This window comes from Bactrocera neohumeralis, chromosome 3, assembly GCF_024586455.1.
Source record: "Bactrocera neohumeralis isolate Rockhampton chromosome 3, APGP_CSIRO_Bneo_wtdbg2-racon-allhic-juicebox.fasta_v2, whole genome shotgun sequence".
Lineage (NCBI taxonomy): Eukaryota > Metazoa > Arthropoda > Insecta > Diptera > Tephritidae > Bactrocera > Bactrocera neohumeralis.
Window position 1 is genome coordinate 31,544,973 of NC_065920.1, and position 22,324 is coordinate 31,567,296.

General features: G+C 34.9%; 2 protein-coding genes across 4 annotated transcripts; one reads left to right on the plus strand and one right to left on the minus strand.

Moving 5' to 3' along the window:
* The first annotated feature begins 5,525 nt into the window (after positions 1 to 5,525).
* LOC126753918 (transmembrane inner ear expressed protein) lies at positions 5,526 to 16,416 on the plus strand. 2 transcript variants are annotated; one of them, XR_007666219.1, is made up of 4 exons: positions 5,526 to 5,885; positions 8,233 to 8,385; positions 15,928 to 16,067; positions 16,186 to 16,274. XR_007666219.1 is itself a non-coding variant. In XM_050465693.1 (3 exons), exons 1-3 carry the CDS (start codon positions 5,777 to 5,779, stop codon positions 16,311 to 16,313), a joined length of 390 nt encoding a protein of 129 aa, XP_050321650.1. In that variant the 5' UTR covers positions 5,526 to 5,776; the 3' UTR covers positions 16,314 to 16,416. The 2 variants fall into 2 exon arrangements, 1 of the variants encoding a protein (XP_050321650.1); XM_050465693.1 differs by lacking the exon at positions 15,928 to 16,067 and having other exon boundaries at positions 16,186 to 16,416.
* Positions 16,399 to 22,324, minus strand: LOC126753908 (actin-related protein 2/3 complex subunit 2). Of its 2 annotated transcripts, none has more exons than XM_050465679.1 (9): positions 22,130 to 22,324; positions 21,475 to 22,007; positions 20,399 to 20,492; positions 20,233 to 20,332; positions 19,991 to 20,177; positions 19,711 to 19,931; positions 17,201 to 17,292; positions 17,018 to 17,127; positions 16,399 to 16,941 (listed from the first exon to the last, which is right to left on the minus strand). In XM_050465679.1, exons 2-9 carry the CDS (start codon positions 21,546 to 21,548, stop codon positions 16,914 to 16,916), a joined length of 906 nt encoding a protein of 301 aa, XP_050321636.1. In that variant the 5' UTR covers positions 21,549 to 22,007; positions 22,130 to 22,324; the 3' UTR covers positions 16,399 to 16,913. The 2 variants fall into 2 exon arrangements, with proteins under 2 accessions (XP_050321636.1, XP_050321637.1); XM_050465680.1 differs by having other exon boundaries at positions 22,115 to 22,324.

Genomic DNA, 22,324 nt, shown 5'->3' on the forward strand with positions numbered 1-22,324 from the left:
TAAAAAATATACTATATGCAACTAATAACAGGATTTTCGAACTCCCGTCTAACTCTACTCCATATGATTGGTGATCGTATGTGAAGTATCTTAATGAATCTCAGGGAGCATTTTATTAGTATGTGGCAAGTTAATCGAAATATATAAAGTCGAACCAATACCATCCTCAACTCCCGCTTACTACTTATAATGATTACTGTTATTCTAACAAGTTTTGAACTAACGATTGCTTGTATCACCTAATAATTATCGAGTTAGATATATGATTACATATGTACATACATATATGCCTGTACAGGGTTTGTCCGAAAAGTAACAGTATTGAGTCGATTAAAAAAAAAAAATTATTGAACTGATAGTTACCATTCTTTAAAAACTTTCAAAATAGGCTCCGTCTGCGTCGATGCAGCGCTGCTAGCGCGATTTCCAAGCATTGAAGGCGTCACGGAAGGCATTTTTCGGAATAGCCTTGAGAGCCGAGGCGCATGCTGCTTGGATCCCCTTTGTCGTCCTAAAATGACGAGACGAGTTTTTCTATGCAAGAGATAAGATAAGAGATTGAGTAATAATTAAGATATCTTAAGAATCATGTGTTCCTTGGAGAAAAGTGGGGACGATCGTAGATCGGACCACTGCCACGCGCTCAAAACATTTAGTGAAAACCTATAAAGTGCTATGACCTAGCACAAAATTAAGATATAGAACAATAAATAGTCACATGGGATCGCAATAACCCCTGTGGGTTAAAAATTAAAAGAAAAATAGGCGTGGCTTCGTCCGCTAATTGTTTAATGTACAAATCTCCTAAACCACTTAATCTACAATAAGCAAATCCGCTTAGGGCACTTCCCCTATAACTGTACTGTTAAAAAGTACTTAATACACCGTCAGTAACTAAAACGACTGAAACTTAAAATTTTACACCAGAGTCGAAAATCACTATAATGGGTATGATTGGGGTAGGCATAGGTCTTGACTGATTTACTTTTGGCATTGAACTACTGTATGCTCACTTCCACCACCTGGAATATACTGAATTAATTTTATACATTTGAAGCACTAGAGCACATGATTATCAGAAGAAGATTTTCTCTGAATTTCGATAAGGCAGTTTATAAATTATACTGGGAAGTTGAAAACTTATAGAACGTTTTTAACTATTTTTAGAAGAAAAATATAAGAATTTCCTAGAAAGTTCAGTTAATATAGCTTTAGTAGGTTGCAAGACATATACATACATACATACATATGTACACTAAAGCTACTATTACAGGGCGGACCCATGCACACTTTTCCAAAATTTGGACCACAGTTGCTAATCACTACAGTTATAGCTAAATTTCCTAACGTTAATTATCACTTTTAATATTTTTTTAAATTAATGGCGTTTTGTCAGCTCCGAATTTTCAAAACAAAACTTTTCAGAGTGCCAAATGAGACGTGTACTATGTTTCATTAATCATTTCTATTTGCACGGGGAGACGAACGGGCGGGATAGGCAGACATCCGGAACTCAATTCGTCTTGACTTTCCGATCACTTTGATATACATATGTATATATATATATATAACTCTTTACGTATCTCGATTAGTTTTAGATGTTATAAACAAGCCTTGGGCGAACAAAATAAATAAGCTCTGTGAAGCATGTTGCGAGAATTTAAAAATCTGTTCAAGCGTTATATACTATATCTCCTGAGTATTGCAAGATTTAAGTCAATTATAACGGAATAATTAGTCATGGATTAGAGCAGAAGCAGAAATGAGTTTGTAGTCAGACAAATGCAAAAATACTTATATACTTAAGCGAAAACCCACAAAAGGGTCATAGCTAGCTGTGGTCAAGCAAACGTGAATAGCAGACGCAACCGGTGAGCTGCACGCCAATAGGTGAGCGACAACAACAATAACAGTGTAGACAAGCTATAGCAAGTGTTCATCACGCCATAAAGACGACGCTATGCGCTGGCCCTTTCCCGTAATCACCTTTTTTGCTTTTGCTATCTTAAAGTTATGCCAACTATTTCCACAATTTTTACTTAACAAAATGTTCGTATACATGTATAGTTTAGTATGTACATATGTATGTGTATAGTTGCATATAGAGGATTCTACGTAATCGCACGTTTTTGATTCAGCATATCCGTCCGAGCAAAACAAAACAAATTAATACCATCAGCAAGGAGTGCCCCATTTTCAGCTGTGGTGCAAGTAATGACCTGCCACTGCACAGTGGATCACGTTACGACATATTCTTCACAAATATTTGTGCAGGTATATGTGACTGGAGTAACTCAAATTAAGTAAAAAATTGTAAAAGCGCAGGTGCAGATAAATTTGAAAATATGATTAGGAACAGTGATTTTTTTTATATCCAAATGCACCGACATTTTAACTGAAGATTTGTTATATAAAATGAAAATTTTTAAAATGGCGATTTATTTCGCTATATATGTATGTTCATAGTTTCCACTTAGCTCGATACACTTAACGCTTCTTAAACACGTTTGTAAACTACATTTTCTGGAAGTCTGTCAAGCAAGCTTATGTGCCGGGGATAAACTACTTATTCCAATTGGGGTGAATACGGTGGATGAGACACCAATTCATCCCTACTTCCGTCAAAAGGGGCCAGCCGGTGCGCTATCATGAGGAAAGCGCCGTTTTTCTGCAATTCGGCTCAATAAATCGGTATATTAGAGCCCTGTGACCGTTTCCTCTCCGGCCGTTAACAAAGCCGTCACATTCTTCGTGAAGTCCACTGTTACTTTGCCTCTGCTGTTTACTAGTGGTTCCATGTTTTGTCATTGGCCACGGAAATATGGAGAAACTCCTCCGGACTTTGTTTAAACAGTGACTAACATTACTGTGAAATGATCAACCGGATGAGCAAAGGCGGCGCCATCAGACAGTTTTCTCATGATCAATAAGAATGCTTCATGCAGGATATGACTCATGCGATCTTTTAAGGTGCCTATGCCAAGCTATCTCGTGCGTCTTCAAACAAGTTTCTGTGCATATAAAATAATAGTTTTTATTTGCCCGCCTCCACTAACCACTGCAAATGACTCCGTTACTTATTTGACCATATCGGTATAGCAAAGATTTCGGTCTTGAATTCACCAATGATCTGATGTTTCTCGACGTAAGTTTTGCTTTACAAAGCAGCCTACCAAAAGACGTTTGTAGTAATCAAATCTGTCCTCGCCTTTTACACCGGAGCTTCGCAATGTTCTTTTTTTGCAAAAACTCATTAGTTTGAATCGCAATTACGCATCGTCTATTTGAAATCAGTTTCCTTTTCATCGTTTTTCATGTATTTTCGGGCAGACATAATAAGGTGGCGTCCATCGTTATTACTCTATCGACTACTTTGTTTAGTTTAAAAACTATGATCCAATGATGGGTCATACTCGTACATTAGTGTTTTATGGATCGCGAGTCGATTCTTGTTCTCCAAATATGACAGTATGTATAAAATATATTAATATGTTTCACGGTAGAACGTTGAGTCAATACAACCGAAGTAAAATTTTAATCGAACTAAAATTTGTTTTTTTTTTTGGAAAAATTACAAAAAATATTAAAAATATAGGTAATAATGGGTTGAAAAAGTCTTGCGGTATTTTTATTGTTTTTTTTTTTATTGAAATTGAAATGAATTTTTGATGACTCATGCCCAGCTCTTAACCGATGCTACGGCTGCTATTATGCCGGTCTCTTTCGACCAATTCAGCGATTTTAGCGACGACAGGCCTTCCGGAGCGTGGCGCATCTTCGACCACCTCTACACCAGAACGAAAACGTTGAAACCATCGTTGTGCGGTGAAAATGGAAACTGTATCGGGTCCATGAACTGCACAAATTTTATTGGCGGTTTGAGATGCATTTTTGCCTTTATCGTAGTAGTATTGTAAAATATGCCGTATTTTCTCTTTATTTTGCTCCATGTTTGCGACGCTATAACTCTTAACGACTTAAAAGAAACGACAATCAATCAAACACGTGTTAGCGCGTGAAATGAGATTTTCAAAAAGGTATAGCATGACCGATTTCTTCCGACGAATAAAACTAGAACTCTCTGAGCTTTCGAGATATGTATAAAAAAGCGCCATACTCGCGAAAATACCGCAAGACTTTTTTGGCAATCAATATATTGAAAATAGACTAGCCTAATGATTTTTTTATGTTCTAGAAATGAGGTAGAAGTAATAGTTCCTAATTTTGTAATGTTTGGTTCAAAGCTCTAACACTCGGCACCTCGAAAGATCGTTCTCCATGCTTCGCAGGCTAAAAACAGATTTGCGGTCCAATTTCGACAAAGCCAAAGACAAAGGTCAGTTTCTCGTTTTGAAAATTATTTGTAGTATTAAACAATATAAATACACATGTTATGTAAATATAAGTGAATTCTTTTAGAACTAGGCTACGTATTCAAAAAAAATATTGAGATATCCTTAGAGTATACATATGTACAAAAGCGATGATTAGAGACAGATTTTAATAGCTATTATCGGTTAGATTGCTTTCGAAAATATATTCAAGAGTTTTCTTAAAGCTTATTTAACAAGTAAATGATATTTCGAAAAGGTTTCGGTTGGTACTTTAATTTTAACTCATCATTAGCTAATGTCCTTTTACTGTGTACCGACATTTATCGCGCCATTCACAGAGCGTTTATGTACGGAGAACAATAGCGGTGACGGGGATTGAACGGTCGCTGAGACACATATCAACAATGTGCCGGCAGCCTCGCCTACTTGCACACGCTTCAGGTCATCATCAGGCCGCCTACATAAGGTATGCAAAGTCAGCGCCACCGTGTCGTATTAAATGAAAAAATTGTTGTGAAAACAACAACATTGGAAAGTGAAAGCTCAAGAATGGCGGTGAAAATAAATTCGCTTGCTGTGGCACTCCCAGTTCACAAATTCTGGTGTCACTTGCTGGCCTTTTTCTAGTTTACCACAACTTAGCATTCACCATCCTAACTTATGAGTGTACGAACACATAATAAAATGCTTTACATGCATACATACATATGTACATACGTAGATCTACTGCTATATCATATCAATATTAACGCACTATGCTCCCTGCTTTATGAGCTGAAAGCGGTGGGTGTATATAGGGTCGCGCGACATGTCACTTGGGCGAATATTGAAATTGCTTTATAACTCTTAAATTCATCGAATTTTGGAGAGTGGCGAATCGAAGTAACAACTGCTGAGAGTCGAAAGGCAGACGTAATTAAAGAGTTATATCACTTTAATTATTGTGAGTACTCTTGTATGTAATCAAATACTAAGTTATGACTTTGTTCTTGCTTTTACATAGTTCCCAGTGGCAACTTTTCCACTGTTACTCATATGTTCAATTATTCATTCATTCACTTAATATCACCACCCTGTATTTAATATACTGCACCCATACATGGGAAGATTAATAAATATACTCATTCTAGTAAGTTCGGCAAAGTTTACCGTTAAGGATATTTGAAATTCAGTATTCCTTTAGCTTTTGCACGTAGTGCTTCCTCCGAAAAATCTGCAACTTAGTCTACCATACCAAATTGAAAATATACATATACATGTAGACCGTAAAACAGTATTTAAAACATTGAAAATATCAAAAAATATCGCGTACATATTGTTTAAAAATACAAATCTGAAATTAAGTTCACGTGTTTAAACTTCCGATAATCAATACTTTGAGGCAACTCTTCAAATATCACTAAAATCAGTCAAATCTACTCAGCCTACTTACCATATTGGCAATGAACGTGGAAGAGGATCCCGAACCTGTGTGGCTGGAAACAGTTACTATTGGCGGTTTTCGTGTTTGGCATATAATTGCGATTTGTCTGGGAATATCATTAAGTATATGTAGGTGTTAAAGGACTTTTCATATATGTACATGTACATACATATATACATACATAAAGCGTGTTTATTCCTAATTGTATGAGTTGAGATATAAATATTAAACGAATGGAAATTTGATAGTGGGTTAGTTATAATTTATACATAGGTATAATAGTTTTTAAACCGGCATTTTTAAATAATACAAACAAATCAAGAATTCTCTTAAAATAAAATAAGTTTGCAATGAATAATAGATTACGAACTTCTTTATTCCTTCTGGGAATTACATATGTATATCGTTTGAAATCACATCTACAGTAACAAGTAAGATGTCTCAAAAAACCTTGTTTTCCTTGATGAGTAAGACATCACAAGATATATGTAAGAGTACATACTGACGAAGAGAAAATATTTCAGACTTACTACACTCAGGTGACTACAATGCCGGCAGGTGTATACTATAAAAAATAATACTCGTAGAATCCAAGTTTCGTGTGAGTGGTTTAAAAACTTAATATATTCATTGAAGTGAAAATTTGTTTTGAGGATCGAATACAACAAAATTATGTAGCACACTGAAATCCAATCAAATGAGCTGCTTTAAATATTTTAAATAGTTGTTCAGGGTATTAAACTTATAAAATTTTTAATGATCTGAAAAGTACGATTTTAGAAAAATATAATGCTCGCGTCGAAGATATCTAGCGCTTATCTCAAATTGTGATTGAACTTTTTCTCAACATTGTTGCTAATCCGCTATTTTTTTAGGTTGCATGTTCTATTTGATTTGTTATGAATGTCTGTGTGTACTCTGGCTGTAGCTATGTGATGTTATTTTATTTCTAAAGTAAAAAAAAATTCAAATGATTTTTACATGAATATTGAACACATGCTTATGATTGGAAATACAACTTTGTTTGTTTGTCATAAAACGGTAAAAATTAGCCTATGCTCGTCGCTTGGTTTTAAGCTAACTCTTCAGCAATTTACAGCCAAATCGGTTGAGACGTTCTCAAGTTATAAATATATACATACATATATTGCAAAATCGACGGTGATTTTGCAAAAAAAAAGGGAATACGAGTACCTGTACATAATCATCGTTACGCGGGCACATAACGAAATAGCGTTTAATTTGTATATAAAGAATGACCCATTTCGAGGTTCCCTACTTTTTTAAAGAAAAAACACAGAACTTCAAATTTAAAGGTGAATGTTTATTAGATTATCTCTTACAAATGTTAGCTGCGGCTACGCGACTCGCTCGAGCATTTCAACTTTTTTTTTGCTCCAAATCCTGAATCGAAGCGGAATTGTCCGCATAGATTTTAGACTTTACACATCCCCACAGGAAAAGTTTGACAGTATGATGTCACACAATCTTAGTGGCCAATCGAACGGCCCAAAACGTGAAATTATCTGCTCACCGAAGTGTTCTCTCAATAAATCCGTTGATTGATGCGATGCGTGGGAACCAAATGTCACCGAGATCCCGAGCTTCAATTTCAGGCATAAAATAGTCGGTTATCACGACGCGATAACGGTCGCCATTGACTGTTTCGTTTTCACTGGCATAATTTTTGAAGAAATATAATTTCTTTTCTGGTAGCTCTTCATCCCAAATGTGTTAATTTTGCTTGTTTACATACCCATTTGGCTCGAAAGGGTCGGATCTGCTTACAACTTTTTAAAAGAACATAGAGCGAAGCGATGTCGCTTCAGAGGGTCGAGCGGTTTCAGTTCTCGACTTTAAATGCACCAAGTCGTTCCCCACGTCAGTCCTAGTTGCTGCGAATGGTGCCGAATCCACGGTCTTCGAGTACACTCTCAGCTACGCCTGCTATATTTTCTTCACTGCGTGCTGTACGTGGTCTATTCGGTCGAATATTATCCAATAATGAATGCTTGGTCCCAATATATGGTGTTGCGAATAGAACGTTCAGTAGGCCGATTATGTTGACCATATTTTGAGCATAGCGGCGTTGAACGATTTGTAAACGTTGCTCATTCGTTAATCTTTCCATGATGAATTTCCAAACAATACTGAATAAAAATAACATGACAGCTTGACACGACTCAAGCGTGATCAGTCTGTATTTGGATCAGCCGTTATAAGATCACCTGTTTTATCACACAAAAAAGTACATTTTACCATCTAGGAAGTTTATAGTGTAAATTTTTGATGTACATATGTACATATGTATGTATGTATATCTGATTTAAAAAACTAAATCTTAAACAAATTATATAATATTGTTATTTATTTGAAATATTACTAATATATGTATAATGAGTATGCATTTACTACTTTTACTGCACTTATATTGAACTCGAAAACATAATAGTTGTATCTATCGTCCCCATTTAGTAATTATGGTCTGCTGTTGTATACGATTTCGGATACCACGCACCAAACAGGAAATAGAGGCAGACTATCAGCGTAAACAAATCACGAAGAAATTTCGAGAAAAACTTCAGCAAATCAAAAATTCTGACATGGACGAAATGGACCTGCAAAAAGGTAATTTTAACACACAATCAAAAACGTTTTACTCAGTGCTTTCTGGTTAATAAAAATATATTATTTTATGTTAAAAAGAAAAGCACCGTAATATTACAAATCAATAATTTCGCATGTACTAAATACCTTAGCACATGACATATTTTTACTGACTACTGTTTCAATTTATAAATAACAGATAATTGCGATAAAACATGCCTAACATATAAACGGTAATATCAGATAATCTTTGTACATATTACACAGGTCAACGATATGTGATCAAAATAGTTCATAATTATTATAAAAAAAGAGATGCAGAATATATCAGCGAAGTTACATGACACATGTGCGGTTCATTTTTTTTTCCTGATTTTTAACAGGTAGATTTAAGTAAGCTTGGTATGCTTCGCAAATCTTCAAATTTTTACTAAAATCATACTTTTTCTCTCTCATTTTAAAAAATTCGACGCTGGTACAGTCAGCTCGTCTCGAATATTTTGTACAGGTTTTTACAGGAAACAAAATTGTAACACAATACAAGTATTCCTCTGCAATTTGCAAACACATACTGTCGTACACAGCGAGCGGTACAAGTGACTCTCCCATACACTTCCCCCTCTTTGGACGGCAACAGCCCGCGAAGACCGCCATTACTCGTATATGGGCGCGAATACCAAAAATGTCAAGTCGCTATAATTGCTTAAAAAGCAAATATTTCAGATTTGTAATCGTCCCTTCCCACATATATTTGCTTACATATATAACCAGAATATATTAAGTAAAACCCTTGCTCAAAACCAAAAAAAAATTTACCTGTGTCATAAGAGAGCATTTTTTGTTTAAAAAGGAATTGTAATCGTGCGACTTCTTCAATCTATTGAAATAATTCAAGCTAAAGAGCTCAATAGAGAAGGCACCATCTTCTATAAGAGTGTATAGCTGCTGGCGTACGCCGATGATATTGATATCATCGGCCTCAACACCCGCGCCGTTAGTTCTGCTTTCTCTAGGCTGGACAAGGAAGCACAGAATATGGGTCTGGCAGTGAACGAGGGCAAAACGAAATATCTCCTGTCATTAAACAAACAGTCGTCGCATTCGCGACTAGGCTCTCACGTTACTGTTGACAGACATAACTTCGAAGTCGAAGATAATTTCGTCTACCTTGGAACCAGTCTTAACACCAACAACAATGTCAGCCTCGAAATCCGACGCAGAATAACTCTTGCCAACAGATGCTTCGGACTGAGTAGACAATTGAGAAGTAAAGACAAACTCTATAAATCATTCAATATTCTCGTCCTGATATATGGTGCAGAGGCATGAACGATGACAACATCTGATGAGTCGACGTTACGAATTTTCGAGAGAAAGGTTCTGGCGAAGATTTATGGTCCTTTGCACATTGGCAACGGCGAGTATCGCATTCAATGGTACAATGAGCTGTATGAGATATACGACGACATTAACATAGTTCAGCGAACTAAGAGACAGCGACTATACTGGCAGAATAGACAAAAACACTCCAGCTCTGAAAGTATTCGACGAGATACCCGCCGAGGAAGACCTCCACTCCGTTGGAAATACCAGGTGGGGAAGGATTAGGCTACCATTGGAATCTCCAACTCGGCTATAACCACGTAAACGGTGTCTAAAATAAGCGCACACTACTTTTAAAAGAGAGATGTTCCAAAAAATTTTGAGTGAAACACTGAAAAAGTGTTTATTGCACTAAAAAACATTTTCTATACCTTCTGTACTCAAAGGAATTAGTAGATGAGATATTTGAGTCACTCTGAAAACCAAAAGTCTTTTAACAAAAACAACAAGCCGAACATATTTTGCAATAGATAGTGAGATTTGGCATCAATATCAAAGTTTCCAGAGGCATGGTTATGTCATTCTATCAAAACCTAGATTGCCTGAAAACTACTTGAACCAATTTCGATATTCCTCTTTATACAATTTCAAAAGTCTAAATCGTCAAATAATTTCTAACGACTTACGTTCAAATACTATGAGGGGGGACCTATAATAACCATGCCAAGAATTGACTATCCTCTGGTGCATTTAGTACGCTTACTGTCAAAATTTAAGCCGAATCGGAGTCGTAGTTTGATTTTTAACTTCGAAATTAAAAGATACAAAAAAGGGAGTGATTCCATACTTTTTTTGGGAGGAAATTTGCAATGAAATCAAAGAACACTTGTATGCTGGGTATAGTGATTCTTCTCCTTCGATGGCTACTGTCAAACATTAATTTAACAACTGGCAATGTGGTCGGAGGTCGGGTTTTGAAGAGCCACACCTAGGTGCCGCGATAACTGCTTCCACATAGGATAACGTGACAACAGTCTAATATCTCGAATTAGCAAACTGCCAATTGAAGGAGCGCGAGATAGTTAAGATAGTAGGCACTTCAAGAGAATGCATTAGACATTCTTATAGTGCAGGTGTGATAAGCGCCATATTTGTTTACTCCGGGCAACAAGAGAAGCCGTAAGACCCCTTGGCGCTAGTAAGGTGTAAACCGATAGAAGTTTTTCTCCGTTTTGGGACTATTGAAACATGGATCCACTGGTGTATATCAAAGACATATCGGTTTCCAATTCCGAAATTGAAAAAGTCGCGCGTCGACCAAAAAGTTTATCCGGATGAAGAGATTGTCGCCACCATGGAAGACTCCAAAATTCATAATCGTCCTTATAGTGGTACGTTTGGATATCGAATATTTTTAATAAGGTACACATACAAGTATGTGTGTACATATTAGAATTGAGATAAATTAAGATTTCAATCCCATATTCATTATGGTGTCAGCGAAAATTATTTTCAATTTTAGTACTATTTCGACATTTGGTGCAATATGGAGCTGATTGTGCTGCTCAACGTTTATAGAGCAAATGTGTGTGACAACCGTCAACGTCTAAGAACCAACTTCGTCATACTTACAGTGAAACAAATTTGAAAAAAAAATCGTTAGTTACTTTTGTTAGTTACTTTATTTAAACCGTTATCTGCTATATATCTATTAGAAGATCAAATTTGAAAATATGTATAGAATTTAAATCTTTTTGGATGTAATTTGGATTAAAATTGGTTGCCCGTTTGTCTTCTCGAATATTTTTTCACATTAGGACATCTATTTTATTTTCATGGTTTCACCACCCCCCTCTTGCTTGAGAGATTTACCGATGTTGTAAAATTAGCCACACAAATAACGTTAATTATTATTGAATTTCAAAAATATTTGAACAAGTTATAGTTTACATATAGTTTTATAAAAATTTAAAAAAGGATAGTCCGTTTGTTTTGTTGTAGGCAAATAATCGCAATTTTTGCTTAAGATCCTTCATAAGCACTTGCAAAGAATCTTAACTGATGTCTTTGGTTACGTTTCGCCTTTTATTTTTAAAGTGCCTTTCATTTTTTACAACTTGTTGGGTTTTTAATAGTTTGGTTTTAGTAATGATCCAATAAGTCTTAATTGGTATAAACTCTAGAACTTCGGAAGATTCGTCTCTTTAGGAACAAAAGCCACTCCATTATCTTGGTATCCCCTAATAGCCATTTTTCCCTTAATGACATGTTACGAGATAGGCCAAAAGAGTACTGGACCCTTATGAAGCTGAATTAAAGGCAAACGACGCTGGCAACATTGCCCACTTGTTTGTTGTGTAAAACTGGCGCCATTGGATTTGTTTAAAGTTCTCTTTTACGTAGAACTCGTCGTCCATTACAACGCAGGTAAAGTAAGACACGAACTAAATTTTAATTTTCGAGAAACAACCCAACAAATTATGTTGATTCTCTTTGCGTTTTGGTGATACATTACCTTTGAAGGGACATAATCTATTCTATGTGTACTTTCTGTAAGTAGTAGTCCAGGATTTCGTTTCGCATAGCTCAACACCTTTTTTGGTGGATAGGAAATTCGAATCCCTGTTTTGTACCATTACCCGCCTTTCTTTTCACAGATGATTTAGTCGTTTTTAGTTGTTTAGCGATTTCGCTATGAGTCACGTTTTTTGCGCAGAACCAATCCGGGCACGTGTCGTATCTCTGTAAAAAATAATGATGCGGTAGTATGAGTGATATAGTTTTATCCATAAATTTTAATTTATCGTTACAAATTTTCAAGCTACGCGAATTTCGATGCGACTATTTTTTATTTGTGCCCATACTTTATATATTACCTCAATCCATTTTATCCATAAATTTTAATTTATCGTTACAAATTTTCAAGCTACGCGAATTTCGACGCGACTATTTTTTATTTGTGCCCATACTTTATATATTACCTCAATCCATTTTATACAGGGTGAGTTCCAAAGTAAACAGGACTTTTTGAATCTAGCGCTCCTGGTGGCGCCATCTATATGTCGATTGGTGCGTTAGAATCTGCTATTTTTATCGATTGTCCAGTGAGAATTTCATGACATTTCATAGATTGGAAGTGAAGTTATTGCGTTTTAAGTGTCAGTATGTTTGTGTTATCGGTGCGAAAATGAGTTTCGAACAAAGAGCCACCATTAAATTTTGTTTTAAAATTGGTAAAACTTTACGGAACGTTTCAATAGATGAAACAAATTTATGGCGATGATTGCCTATCGCATAGCAGACTGCACGAGTTGTTTCAACGTTTTCACAGTGATCGTGAGGACATAAATGACGATCAACATGTGGGCCAATCAAAATCCGTGATCACCGGAAATTCCATCGAAACTGTGCGTGACTTCATCAAAAATCAGCCGAAATGATCATTGAAATTCATCTCCAACACATCGATTTATCGCATTTTGACCGAACATTTAGGCTTACGACACACAAATTGACTGACGACCAAAAATTGGTCAGAATCCAACATTCCAAGGACATCATTGTGACCGATTATTTGATCAAAAATTACATTTTAACCATTAACCACTCCCCGTATTCACCTGATATGGCACCGTTCGACTTCTTCCTTTTCGGAAAATGCATTTGCCCATGAAAGGAAAGCGTTATGCAGACGTAGAGGCCATTCAAAAGGCTTGCACCGGCATACTGGCGGCCATACCGGCCAACGAATTAAAACACTCGTTCGATATGCTTTTGGACCGTGCAGAAAGCCGTATTGAAGCAGAAGGAGACTATTTTGAATAAAATAAATTGATTTTGCCGAAAGAACCATTTGTTCTGTTTTTTTTTTTTTAAGTCCTGTTTACTTTGGAACACACCTTGTATATTATATTCTCAGATCATTCAACCAGTTTTTAATTTTTTACTTATGTATTGCAACAAATGCTGTAAACTATCGAATTTGAGTTCCAATAACTCCTTGTAAATAATAATAATAACTACCTAACTGAAGCTTATACACACCTGTTAGAGGTAAGCGTGTCCTTTCTAAATCTGGTGTATCGACACCATTAACTTTGCCGTATTATGACTCCAAAGGTCATGGTCAAGAAGATTTTAAATTTGTTGATGTGAAAATATCTAGCACTTACATTGTACATTATATGCAATACTAACACACAACTACGTATGGGGACCTTATTTGAATTTGATGTCTTCTCCGCAATCGTTCTCATTAAAACAATTTGAGCAACATTTTCATTTATGTGATATACTGATACACAAACATTGTCATGAATTTCTCGTATTCGTTCCACAAACAAAATTTGCTAAAAATTCTTTGCTCAACAAAATCAACTATTATAAAAATCGAAAAATTAATTTTTAATTGTTTACAAAAGCAAGTGAAACTCGGAGATAATTCAACCTTTTGACGCATAGCAAATGTTGTAGTCAGGTTTGTAAGCTACCTTCCTGATACCCTTATTTAACTCGAGTACTTGATGATGAGGACTCTGAAGAAGAAATTATTATCATTTGCAATTTAAATTATTATCATTTGCAATTTTATTACGAGTACAACCGACGATCACTACAAAGCGTTAAACAGATTAGAATCTCTTTTCACTCAAACAAGTAGAAATTATGTATATGTCAGCCAAAAATTACAGAATACATGTTCTACGTACATAAAATGCTGTTATTGTGTTATTTATTTTTAACATTCTTCTTCTTCTTAATTGGGGTAGACACCGCTTATGCGATGATAGCCGAGTTAACAACGTGCCAGTCGTTTCTTCTTTTCGCTACGTGGCGCCAATTGGATATTCCAAGCGAAGCCAGGTCCTTCTCCACTTGGTACTTCCAACGGAGTGGAGGTCTTCCTCTTCCTCTGCTTCCCCCGGCGGGTACTGCGTCGAATACTTTCAGAGCTGGAGTGTTTTCATCCATCCGGACAACATGACCTGTCTTTAATTCGCTGAACTATGTCAATGTCGTCGTATATCTCGTACAGCTCATCGTTCCATCGAATGCGATATTCGCCGTAGCCAATGCGCAAAGGACCAAAAATCTTTCGCAGAATTTTTCTCTCGAAAACTCGCAACGTCGACTCATCGGTTGCTGTCATCGCCCAAGCCTCCGCACCATATAGCAGGACGGGAATTAGGAGCGACTTATAGAGTTTAGCTTTTGTTCGTCGAGAGAGGACTTTACTTTTCAAATGTCTACTCAGTCCGAAGTAGCACCTGTTGGCAAGAGCAATCCTACGTTGGAGGATGGAGTCATGTGTAGAAGTTCACGCAAGTGAGGAAAGTTCTCTGATCGCCATTCACTTGGGAGTGGCCAGAAACGATTCTTTTACACATGGCTCAAGCAGCTCACTACTTCCGGTCTTTGACCAAGTATCCTCTGGGTAGCCTAAGGACATCCGTCTCACTGATTGACTGATATTTTCGGTGCCCGACACTTAGGTCCGTCCACATATTCGATATCTGGAAACTTGAACAGTTTGCGACCAATCTTAAACTTTAGAAACCTTATCGTAAAGGCACTATTGGTTTTTATCCGATTTTAACCTTTTTTGCACGTTCGGTGAGTATACCCAAGAACCACAGATGTCCGTACCTATTGCTATTCATTGTTCTAAATAATCCCTAAGTTACGACAATTTATGTATAGGTTTGTGTATACTGGCATATTGTGGGCGTAGTTTTCCGATTACATCTATCTGCAATACTAGCTTGGGTGTGTATCAGGTTTCATCAAGTTATCTTAATTTTTACTGAAGTTATCGCTTGCACGGACAGCCCGTCGAACGGTCAGACAATTACTTGGAATGCATTTATATATAACTCCATATATATCTCAAATAATTTTAAGTACAACAAACAACCGTAAGGCGAACAAAATTATTATACTCTTTGTTGCACATGTTACAAGAGTATAAACATATAAGATATTCATACTTACAATCGCAATCTTCTATAAACAATCAATAATCTTTAATATCAAATATATGTAGGTACTTTTAAATGTAAATATTTACACATATATTCATCGATTTGTAAATATATATGTATACAAATTTGTAATGTACTCCATTGTCACTCACATTAAACAACTCTGCTTACTATCAGCACTTTTCATCTTTTTGTACAATCCTTGAAACTGCTTAATCCTACTTCTATAATTGCAAAACTAATTTTATCAATAAAACAGCACTACATTCTATCAAATTGGAAGAGTTTGAAGTGCCATAACATCCCTACACATTCTCTACATCCGCCTGCATGTCTTTGCTTTGTGCTTGTATATGTCGGTCCTTTACATACATATATCAAGCGATTTTAAACGAAAATGTGAGTAATTTATGCTAATAATTTATATATACATACATATATATACAAATAAGAATTTATACTCTTTAGATTTCTGTTTAAAAAATAATAATTACTATTCTTTCAAATCTGTTTACAGCCATCGCGCATATTCAGGCGGATTATTTATCAGCACAAAACAGCTGTGGCACCAGCGACGGTGACAATACAACCAAAGATCCATATAGCAGTTTAAAATTTAAGAGCAACATACAAGTGCCTGCGTAAACGAGCACTTATATACATATGAACATACTTACTTTCTTCATGTTATAAATTAATTATATCAGAAATATAGTTAAATATTAAAAAGTATTGTTTTGATTATCAATATTGCAATTGTTTTATTATTTTTGGATTCTATATCAAATTCTTTAATCGGCAGCGTTGCATACTGACGAAGCTGTGTTATTTCATAGTTCACATTATCTAGTATGTATTTTCAAATTTAATTTCTGTTTAATTATTTTTTACTTATTCCGCTTTTATACAGCGTCATTACATAACACGTTTACTCCGGTTTGGAACTTAATTGTACATATTTAGTTTAATTTCATTAGGGCTTTTACCAAATTATTAATCCTATTATGTATCGAGGAATTATTTCTTGTATTGTGGTGTTTTAGTTGATTAATTTAACCTTTAGTTTTTAATACCCTTAGCATTTTTTGTTTTATATATGCCGACAGAATATATTCCTGTCATGTTTTAAATCGCGCAAAATTCATTTATTATGTTTTTTTTTTAATTTCACGGCTTTTAATACAACTTCTTTCATGAAGTTATAATTATTATATAAATATAAAACAACTAGACATTTTCGGTAAATCATTCCTTGCGAATAAATGTTCTCCCCCTGTAAATAAATAAAATTTGCTCTTTTTAAATGAATTACACAAATACTTGACTAATTTCATTGAAAACGAACTTACGTAATTGTTTTCTTTTCCGTATTCTTAGTCTCCGGTCTAGCACGATTAAGCACTTTCAGGAAGTCGGACGTTTTTGCGCGCATTCTAGAATGAATGTACGCTTTTGAACACTGCAAATCAAAAGTGAAAATTTTCGAAATTTAATCAATTTGCATAAAAGAGCTATACAAAGTTTTAGCTTACCTTAATATGATAATGTAAATAATCTCGGAACATGTGTATTAGATTAATGGTGTTATCCCTGGTTTCCTTATTAGTATGTCGAGGGAACAACACTGAAAAAACCAAACAAAATTATTTGATTAATTATACTTTTAATGGTTAATAAGTTAATATGAAAAACAAGTAAGGATCGTTTAAGTTGCAGTCAAAATTTACATATACTGTCGATTTAATTGATCTAAATTTGTAACCAAACACAAGTCATCTGAGATAAAATGTGGTTTATTCAGGATGCCGTTTGATCTACAATTTAATTTAGGAGTATTTGAGAGACACAGACCAAACGATAGTAAATATCCCACTTTTAGCTCCACCTAACAATGTTCATTTATTTCTTGCTAGCTCTTTAAGTTTCCATTTGTAACCAAACACAAGTCATCTGAGATAAAATGTGGTTTATTCAGGATGCCGTTTGATCTACAATTTAATTTAGGAGTATTTGAGAGACACAGACCAAACGATAGTAAATATCCCACTTTTAGCTCCACCTAACAATGTTCATTTATTTCTTGCTAGCTCTTTAAGTTTCCATTTGTAACCAAACACAAGTCATCTGAGATAAAATGTGGTTTATTCAGGATGCCGTTTGATCTACAATTTAATTTAGGAGTATTTGAGAGACACAGACCAAACGATAGTAAATATCCCACTTTTAGCTCCACCTAACAATGTTCATTTATTTCTTGCTAGCTCTTTAAGTTTCCATTTGTAACCAAACACAAGTCATCTGAGATAAAATGTGGTTTATTCAGGATGCCGTTTGATCTACAATTTAATTTAGGAGTATTTGAGAGACACAGACCAAACGATAGTAAATATCCCACTTTTAGCTCCACCTAACAATGTTCATTTATTCCTTGCTAGTCTCTGAGATAAAATGTGGTTTTAAGTTTCCATTTGTAAATATCCCACTTTTAGCTCCACCTAACAAACCAAATCTTGGTTTACAAGTCATCTGAGATAAAATAACAATGGTTTATTCAGGAGTTTCCATTTGTAACCAAACACAAGTCATCTGAGATAAAATGTGGTTTATTGATCTACAATTTAATTTAGGAGTATTTGAGAGACACAGACCAAACGATAGTAAATATCCCACTTTTAGCTCCACCTAACAATGTTCATTTATTTCTTGCTAGCTCTTTAAGTTTCCATTTGTAACCAAACACAAGTCATCTGAGATAAAATGTGGTTTATTCAGGATGCCGTTTGATCTACAATTTAATTTAGGAGTATTTGAGAGACACAGACCAAACGATAGTAAATATCCCACTTTTAGCTCCACCTAACAATGTTCATTTATTTCTTGCTAGCTCTTTAAGTTTCCATTTGTAACCAAACACAAGTCATCTGAGATAAAATGTGGTTTATTCAGGATGCCGTTTGATCTACAATTTAATTTAGGAGTATTTGAGAGACACAGACCAAACGATAGTAAATATCCCACTTTTAGCTCCACCTAACAATGTTCATTTATTTCTTGCTAGCTCTTTAAGTTTCCATTTGTAACCAAACACAAGTCATCTGAGATAAAATGTGGTTTATTCAGGGATGATCCAATTTAATTTAGGAGTATTTTGATCTAACAATGTTCATTTATTCCTTGCTAGCTCTTTAAGTTTCCATTTGTAACCAAACACAAGTCATCTGAGATAAAATGTGGTTTATTCAGGATGCCGTTTGATCTACTATTTAATTTAGGAGTATTTGAGAGACACAGACCAAACGATAGTAAATATCCCACTTTTAGCTCCACCTAACAATGTTCATTTATTTCTTGCTAGCTCTTTAAGTTTCCATTTGTAACCAAACACAAGTCATCTGAGATAAAATGTGGTTTATTCAGGATGCCGTTTGATCTACAATTTAATTTAGGAGTATTTGAGAGACACAGACCAAACGATAGTAAATATCCCACTTTTAGCTCCATCTAACAATGTTCATTTATTTCTTGCTAGCTCTTTAAGTTTCCATTTGTAACCAAACACAAGTCATCTGAGATAAAATTGGTTTATTCAGGATGCCGTTCGATCTACAATTTAATTTAGGAGTATTTGAGAGACACAGACCAAATTATAGTAAATATCCCACTTTTAACTCCACCAATCAATGATCACTAATTTCTCGTTAGCTATTATACAACCATTTATGAGAGAGAAATGTCGGATACATTTGAGTGTACTTTGGCAAGGTTATTGAATATGTTTGGCAGATATCATGCCAAGCAAACAGTCAAGGCTCGTTCACAACAAACATTCCCTATCAACACATTTATAACACTTACTTCATACCGGTAAATGATCAGCGTGGCAAGCTTAGTCAATCTACGCTTGTCCATCGGTCTGTCCGATTTTATATACGTGAGCTAGTTTCTCAGTATTTGAGATAAATAGATACACCTTTTTTATTTGGGTTGGAAAGCCTAACTTCCTTAACATTTAAAGAAATCAACTACATGCATTTTTACTCACCGAAAGTAACGTATCCAATGTTATCGCCAACTCTTGCATCCGTTTTTGCCAATTCCAACGGTGGTTCACGATGTGAGAACAATACTTGTGGAGCTGTATGTGATGCACGGCGACCTTCTCTCAATTCCTGCATGAACACTTTACCAATAATCACGTCGTCCTCATCACGAAAAATCGTACTAAATACGACAGTTACACGATCAGACTTTGCCTCAACATAACTAAATGAAAAAAATTGTTAAAAAAATTCATAACTATGTATTATTTAACCAAAATTTACAGAGTTTCGTCGTTTCGGTAATTAATTACAGCACGCTTTTGGCCCTCTTCACCCTGTTCTTGAAAATCGAAATATTTTTCGAAAACAGATGCAAAGCAATTACGCTTCAACAGACCAATTTTTTTAGCAACTGCCTCCCAGTCAGCAGGTATATTTTCTAGGTCAATAAGTACTGAAACGTTGTAACCTAAAAAAAAAATCTATTAAGACTAAACTTTCATAAAGGAGTTATTATTTATTACCATCTTCAGTTTCTGTTAATAAGCCGCCATATTCACGCTTCAGCAATTCGTCAGCACCATGCTCTTGTAATTGCTTGTAGAACTTTAGCGAAATGCTTGTCTGTATGATAAAAGAAAATTATTGAATTTTTGGTATAAATAATATTGCTGATTTATGTTGACTTACCCTAACTTTAGTCTTATCGCCATTAACATTTGAAATGTGAAATAGCACACCATCAAAGTCAGCAATTCGAACATCAATAGACTCCGCTTTCGCTCTGTAATTTAGAAGAAAATATGTATAATGTATTGAAAATATGGCAAAAATTCAGTTGATAACTATAGATATTAAATTTAACAATGTGGCATATAAGATTGTTACATATCAAAGAAACACCTAAAAACCTGCACTTTACATTAGTCATTTGTATACTATACATACTGTTGCCATACATACATACATACATACATACATGCATGCATATGTACAAACAATAAATAACATTAATACTTCATCGACGAGTGTCGACCGAATGGTGGCATTATGGCTACGTTTGTTATCAGAGTTTGATAAGATTATATTGGGCAGTTATTTCAAATAATATGTATGCATATATGTATGTAAGCTAAAAGATCTTCAAGAATTTTTAATAATCAGACACATATATAATTGCATACATATGTATGTATATAACATTGAGTGCACATTTTACACACACACATAGCTTGTAAAAACAAATTCAAACATAATTGTGTGTTTGATTATTTATTTTTTTCATTTGAATGAATTGTTACAGAGCATACTACAATATAAGATACACAAATGAAAACACACTTTTGGTGCTGAAGCATAAACAACGTATGAGTCAATTACTCGTTAACTCTCATACATCTAATTTTCAGCTTTGGAGTGAAATTTATACTTTAATGTGGCTTTGACTGTTGCACGGATGATGATTAATGCACATAAATATATAGGTAAATGTGCGGAGCGGGTGACAAGTCAGTGTTAATAGCATAACAATTGCAACCATATGGTAAACGCCGGATATATGGTACATACATATGTATATACACATGAATATAAATGTGTACAAATGTACATAAACACAAAATGGTTTTTAATGAACATAACTAAACAATTACTCAACCAAAACTTTGATAAGAGCATTTTTGATAGTCAAAAGAAAACTTAATATACATACATATATACATACATACATAAATGCATGTTCAATTAAATTAAATAAATTTACTTACCCAGCTAAAGCATTACGAAATTTGACCAGAAGTGTCTCTTCGACGATGCGGTTATTGATTTCCAGTAAAATCATGTTATAACCTCAAAACAAATGACCAATACGCGTGAATGCAATTCTTACAACTTCAACTTCGCCTCCACTTTCCCTTTTCGTTTGGCGGTGAAATTTTGACAAAAGTATTATGGATGTTTTTAATACTTTCAGACAGTATGTACACTGATTTCTTAATATTTGGTATGTATCAGCACATTAATATTGTCAATTGGAAACTTGCATCCGTCTCTCGAATCTATTCAAATCAATCTCGATTTGGCCTGCCAACAACCGCTGTCAATTCACACTTGGTGGTCACTGGTTATTGACTTTTTAACATCACACAGAAAAAACCTTGTACGTGTGCTTAAGTAGCGCCAACTCTTTGCTGCGATACGCTGACTTTGATGACTGTCGTCAAGATCGGTGTAAACTTCGACTGCACCAACACCTTAGTTTTAGTTTATACTCGTACGTTACTACCGTTTTGTCCCCGTTCTAAAAATAATATATGTAAAATTTTAACAATAGTTATTCAAGTCAACTAAGTAAAAAATTCCAACACTTGATACGATTGCCATTTATGTGATTTGCTTATACTTTACATTTTTTTTATTCACCTTCTCAATATATGTATGTTTTTTCACAATTCCATTAGAGAGCACGACCGATATATATGAAATTTACTTAAACTACTTTCATAGCTTAGTAATTTTTTAATACTTAACGATAGCGAATCCTAAATAATTTTTCACAAATATCGCCGCTCCCGCAATGAGAAATCGTATGGTGTGTTTAGTCTAGTTAACAATTGC

Excerpts from the sequence above, each read along its gene's own strand:
- LOC126753918 (XM_050465693.1), top strand. The coding sequence starts at position 5,777 with ATGAACGTGGAAGAGGATCCCGAACCTGTGTGGCTGGAAACAGTTACT. Across the intron at positions 5,886-8,232 it reads GGGAATATCATTAAGTATAT|TAATTATGGTCTGCTGTTGT; the intron begins GTAGGTGTTAAA and ends GTCCCCATTTAG. Across the intron at positions 8,386-16,185 it reads CGAAATGGACCTGCAAAAAG|CCATCGCGCATATTCAGGCG; the intron begins GTAATTTTAACA and ends ATCTGTTTACAG.
- LOC126753908 (XM_050465679.1), bottom strand. The coding sequence starts at position 21,548 with ATGATTTTACTGGAAATCAATAACCGCATCGTCGAAGAGACACTTCTG. Across the intron at positions 19,932-19,990 it reads TACCGAAACGACGAAACTCT|TTATGTTGAGGCAAAGTCTG; the intron begins GTAAATTTTGGT and ends TTTTTCATTTAG. Across the intron at positions 17,293-19,710 it reads CATTGGATACGTTACTTTCG|TGTTGTTCCCTCGACATACT; the intron begins GTGAGTAAAAAT and ends TGGTTTTTTCAG.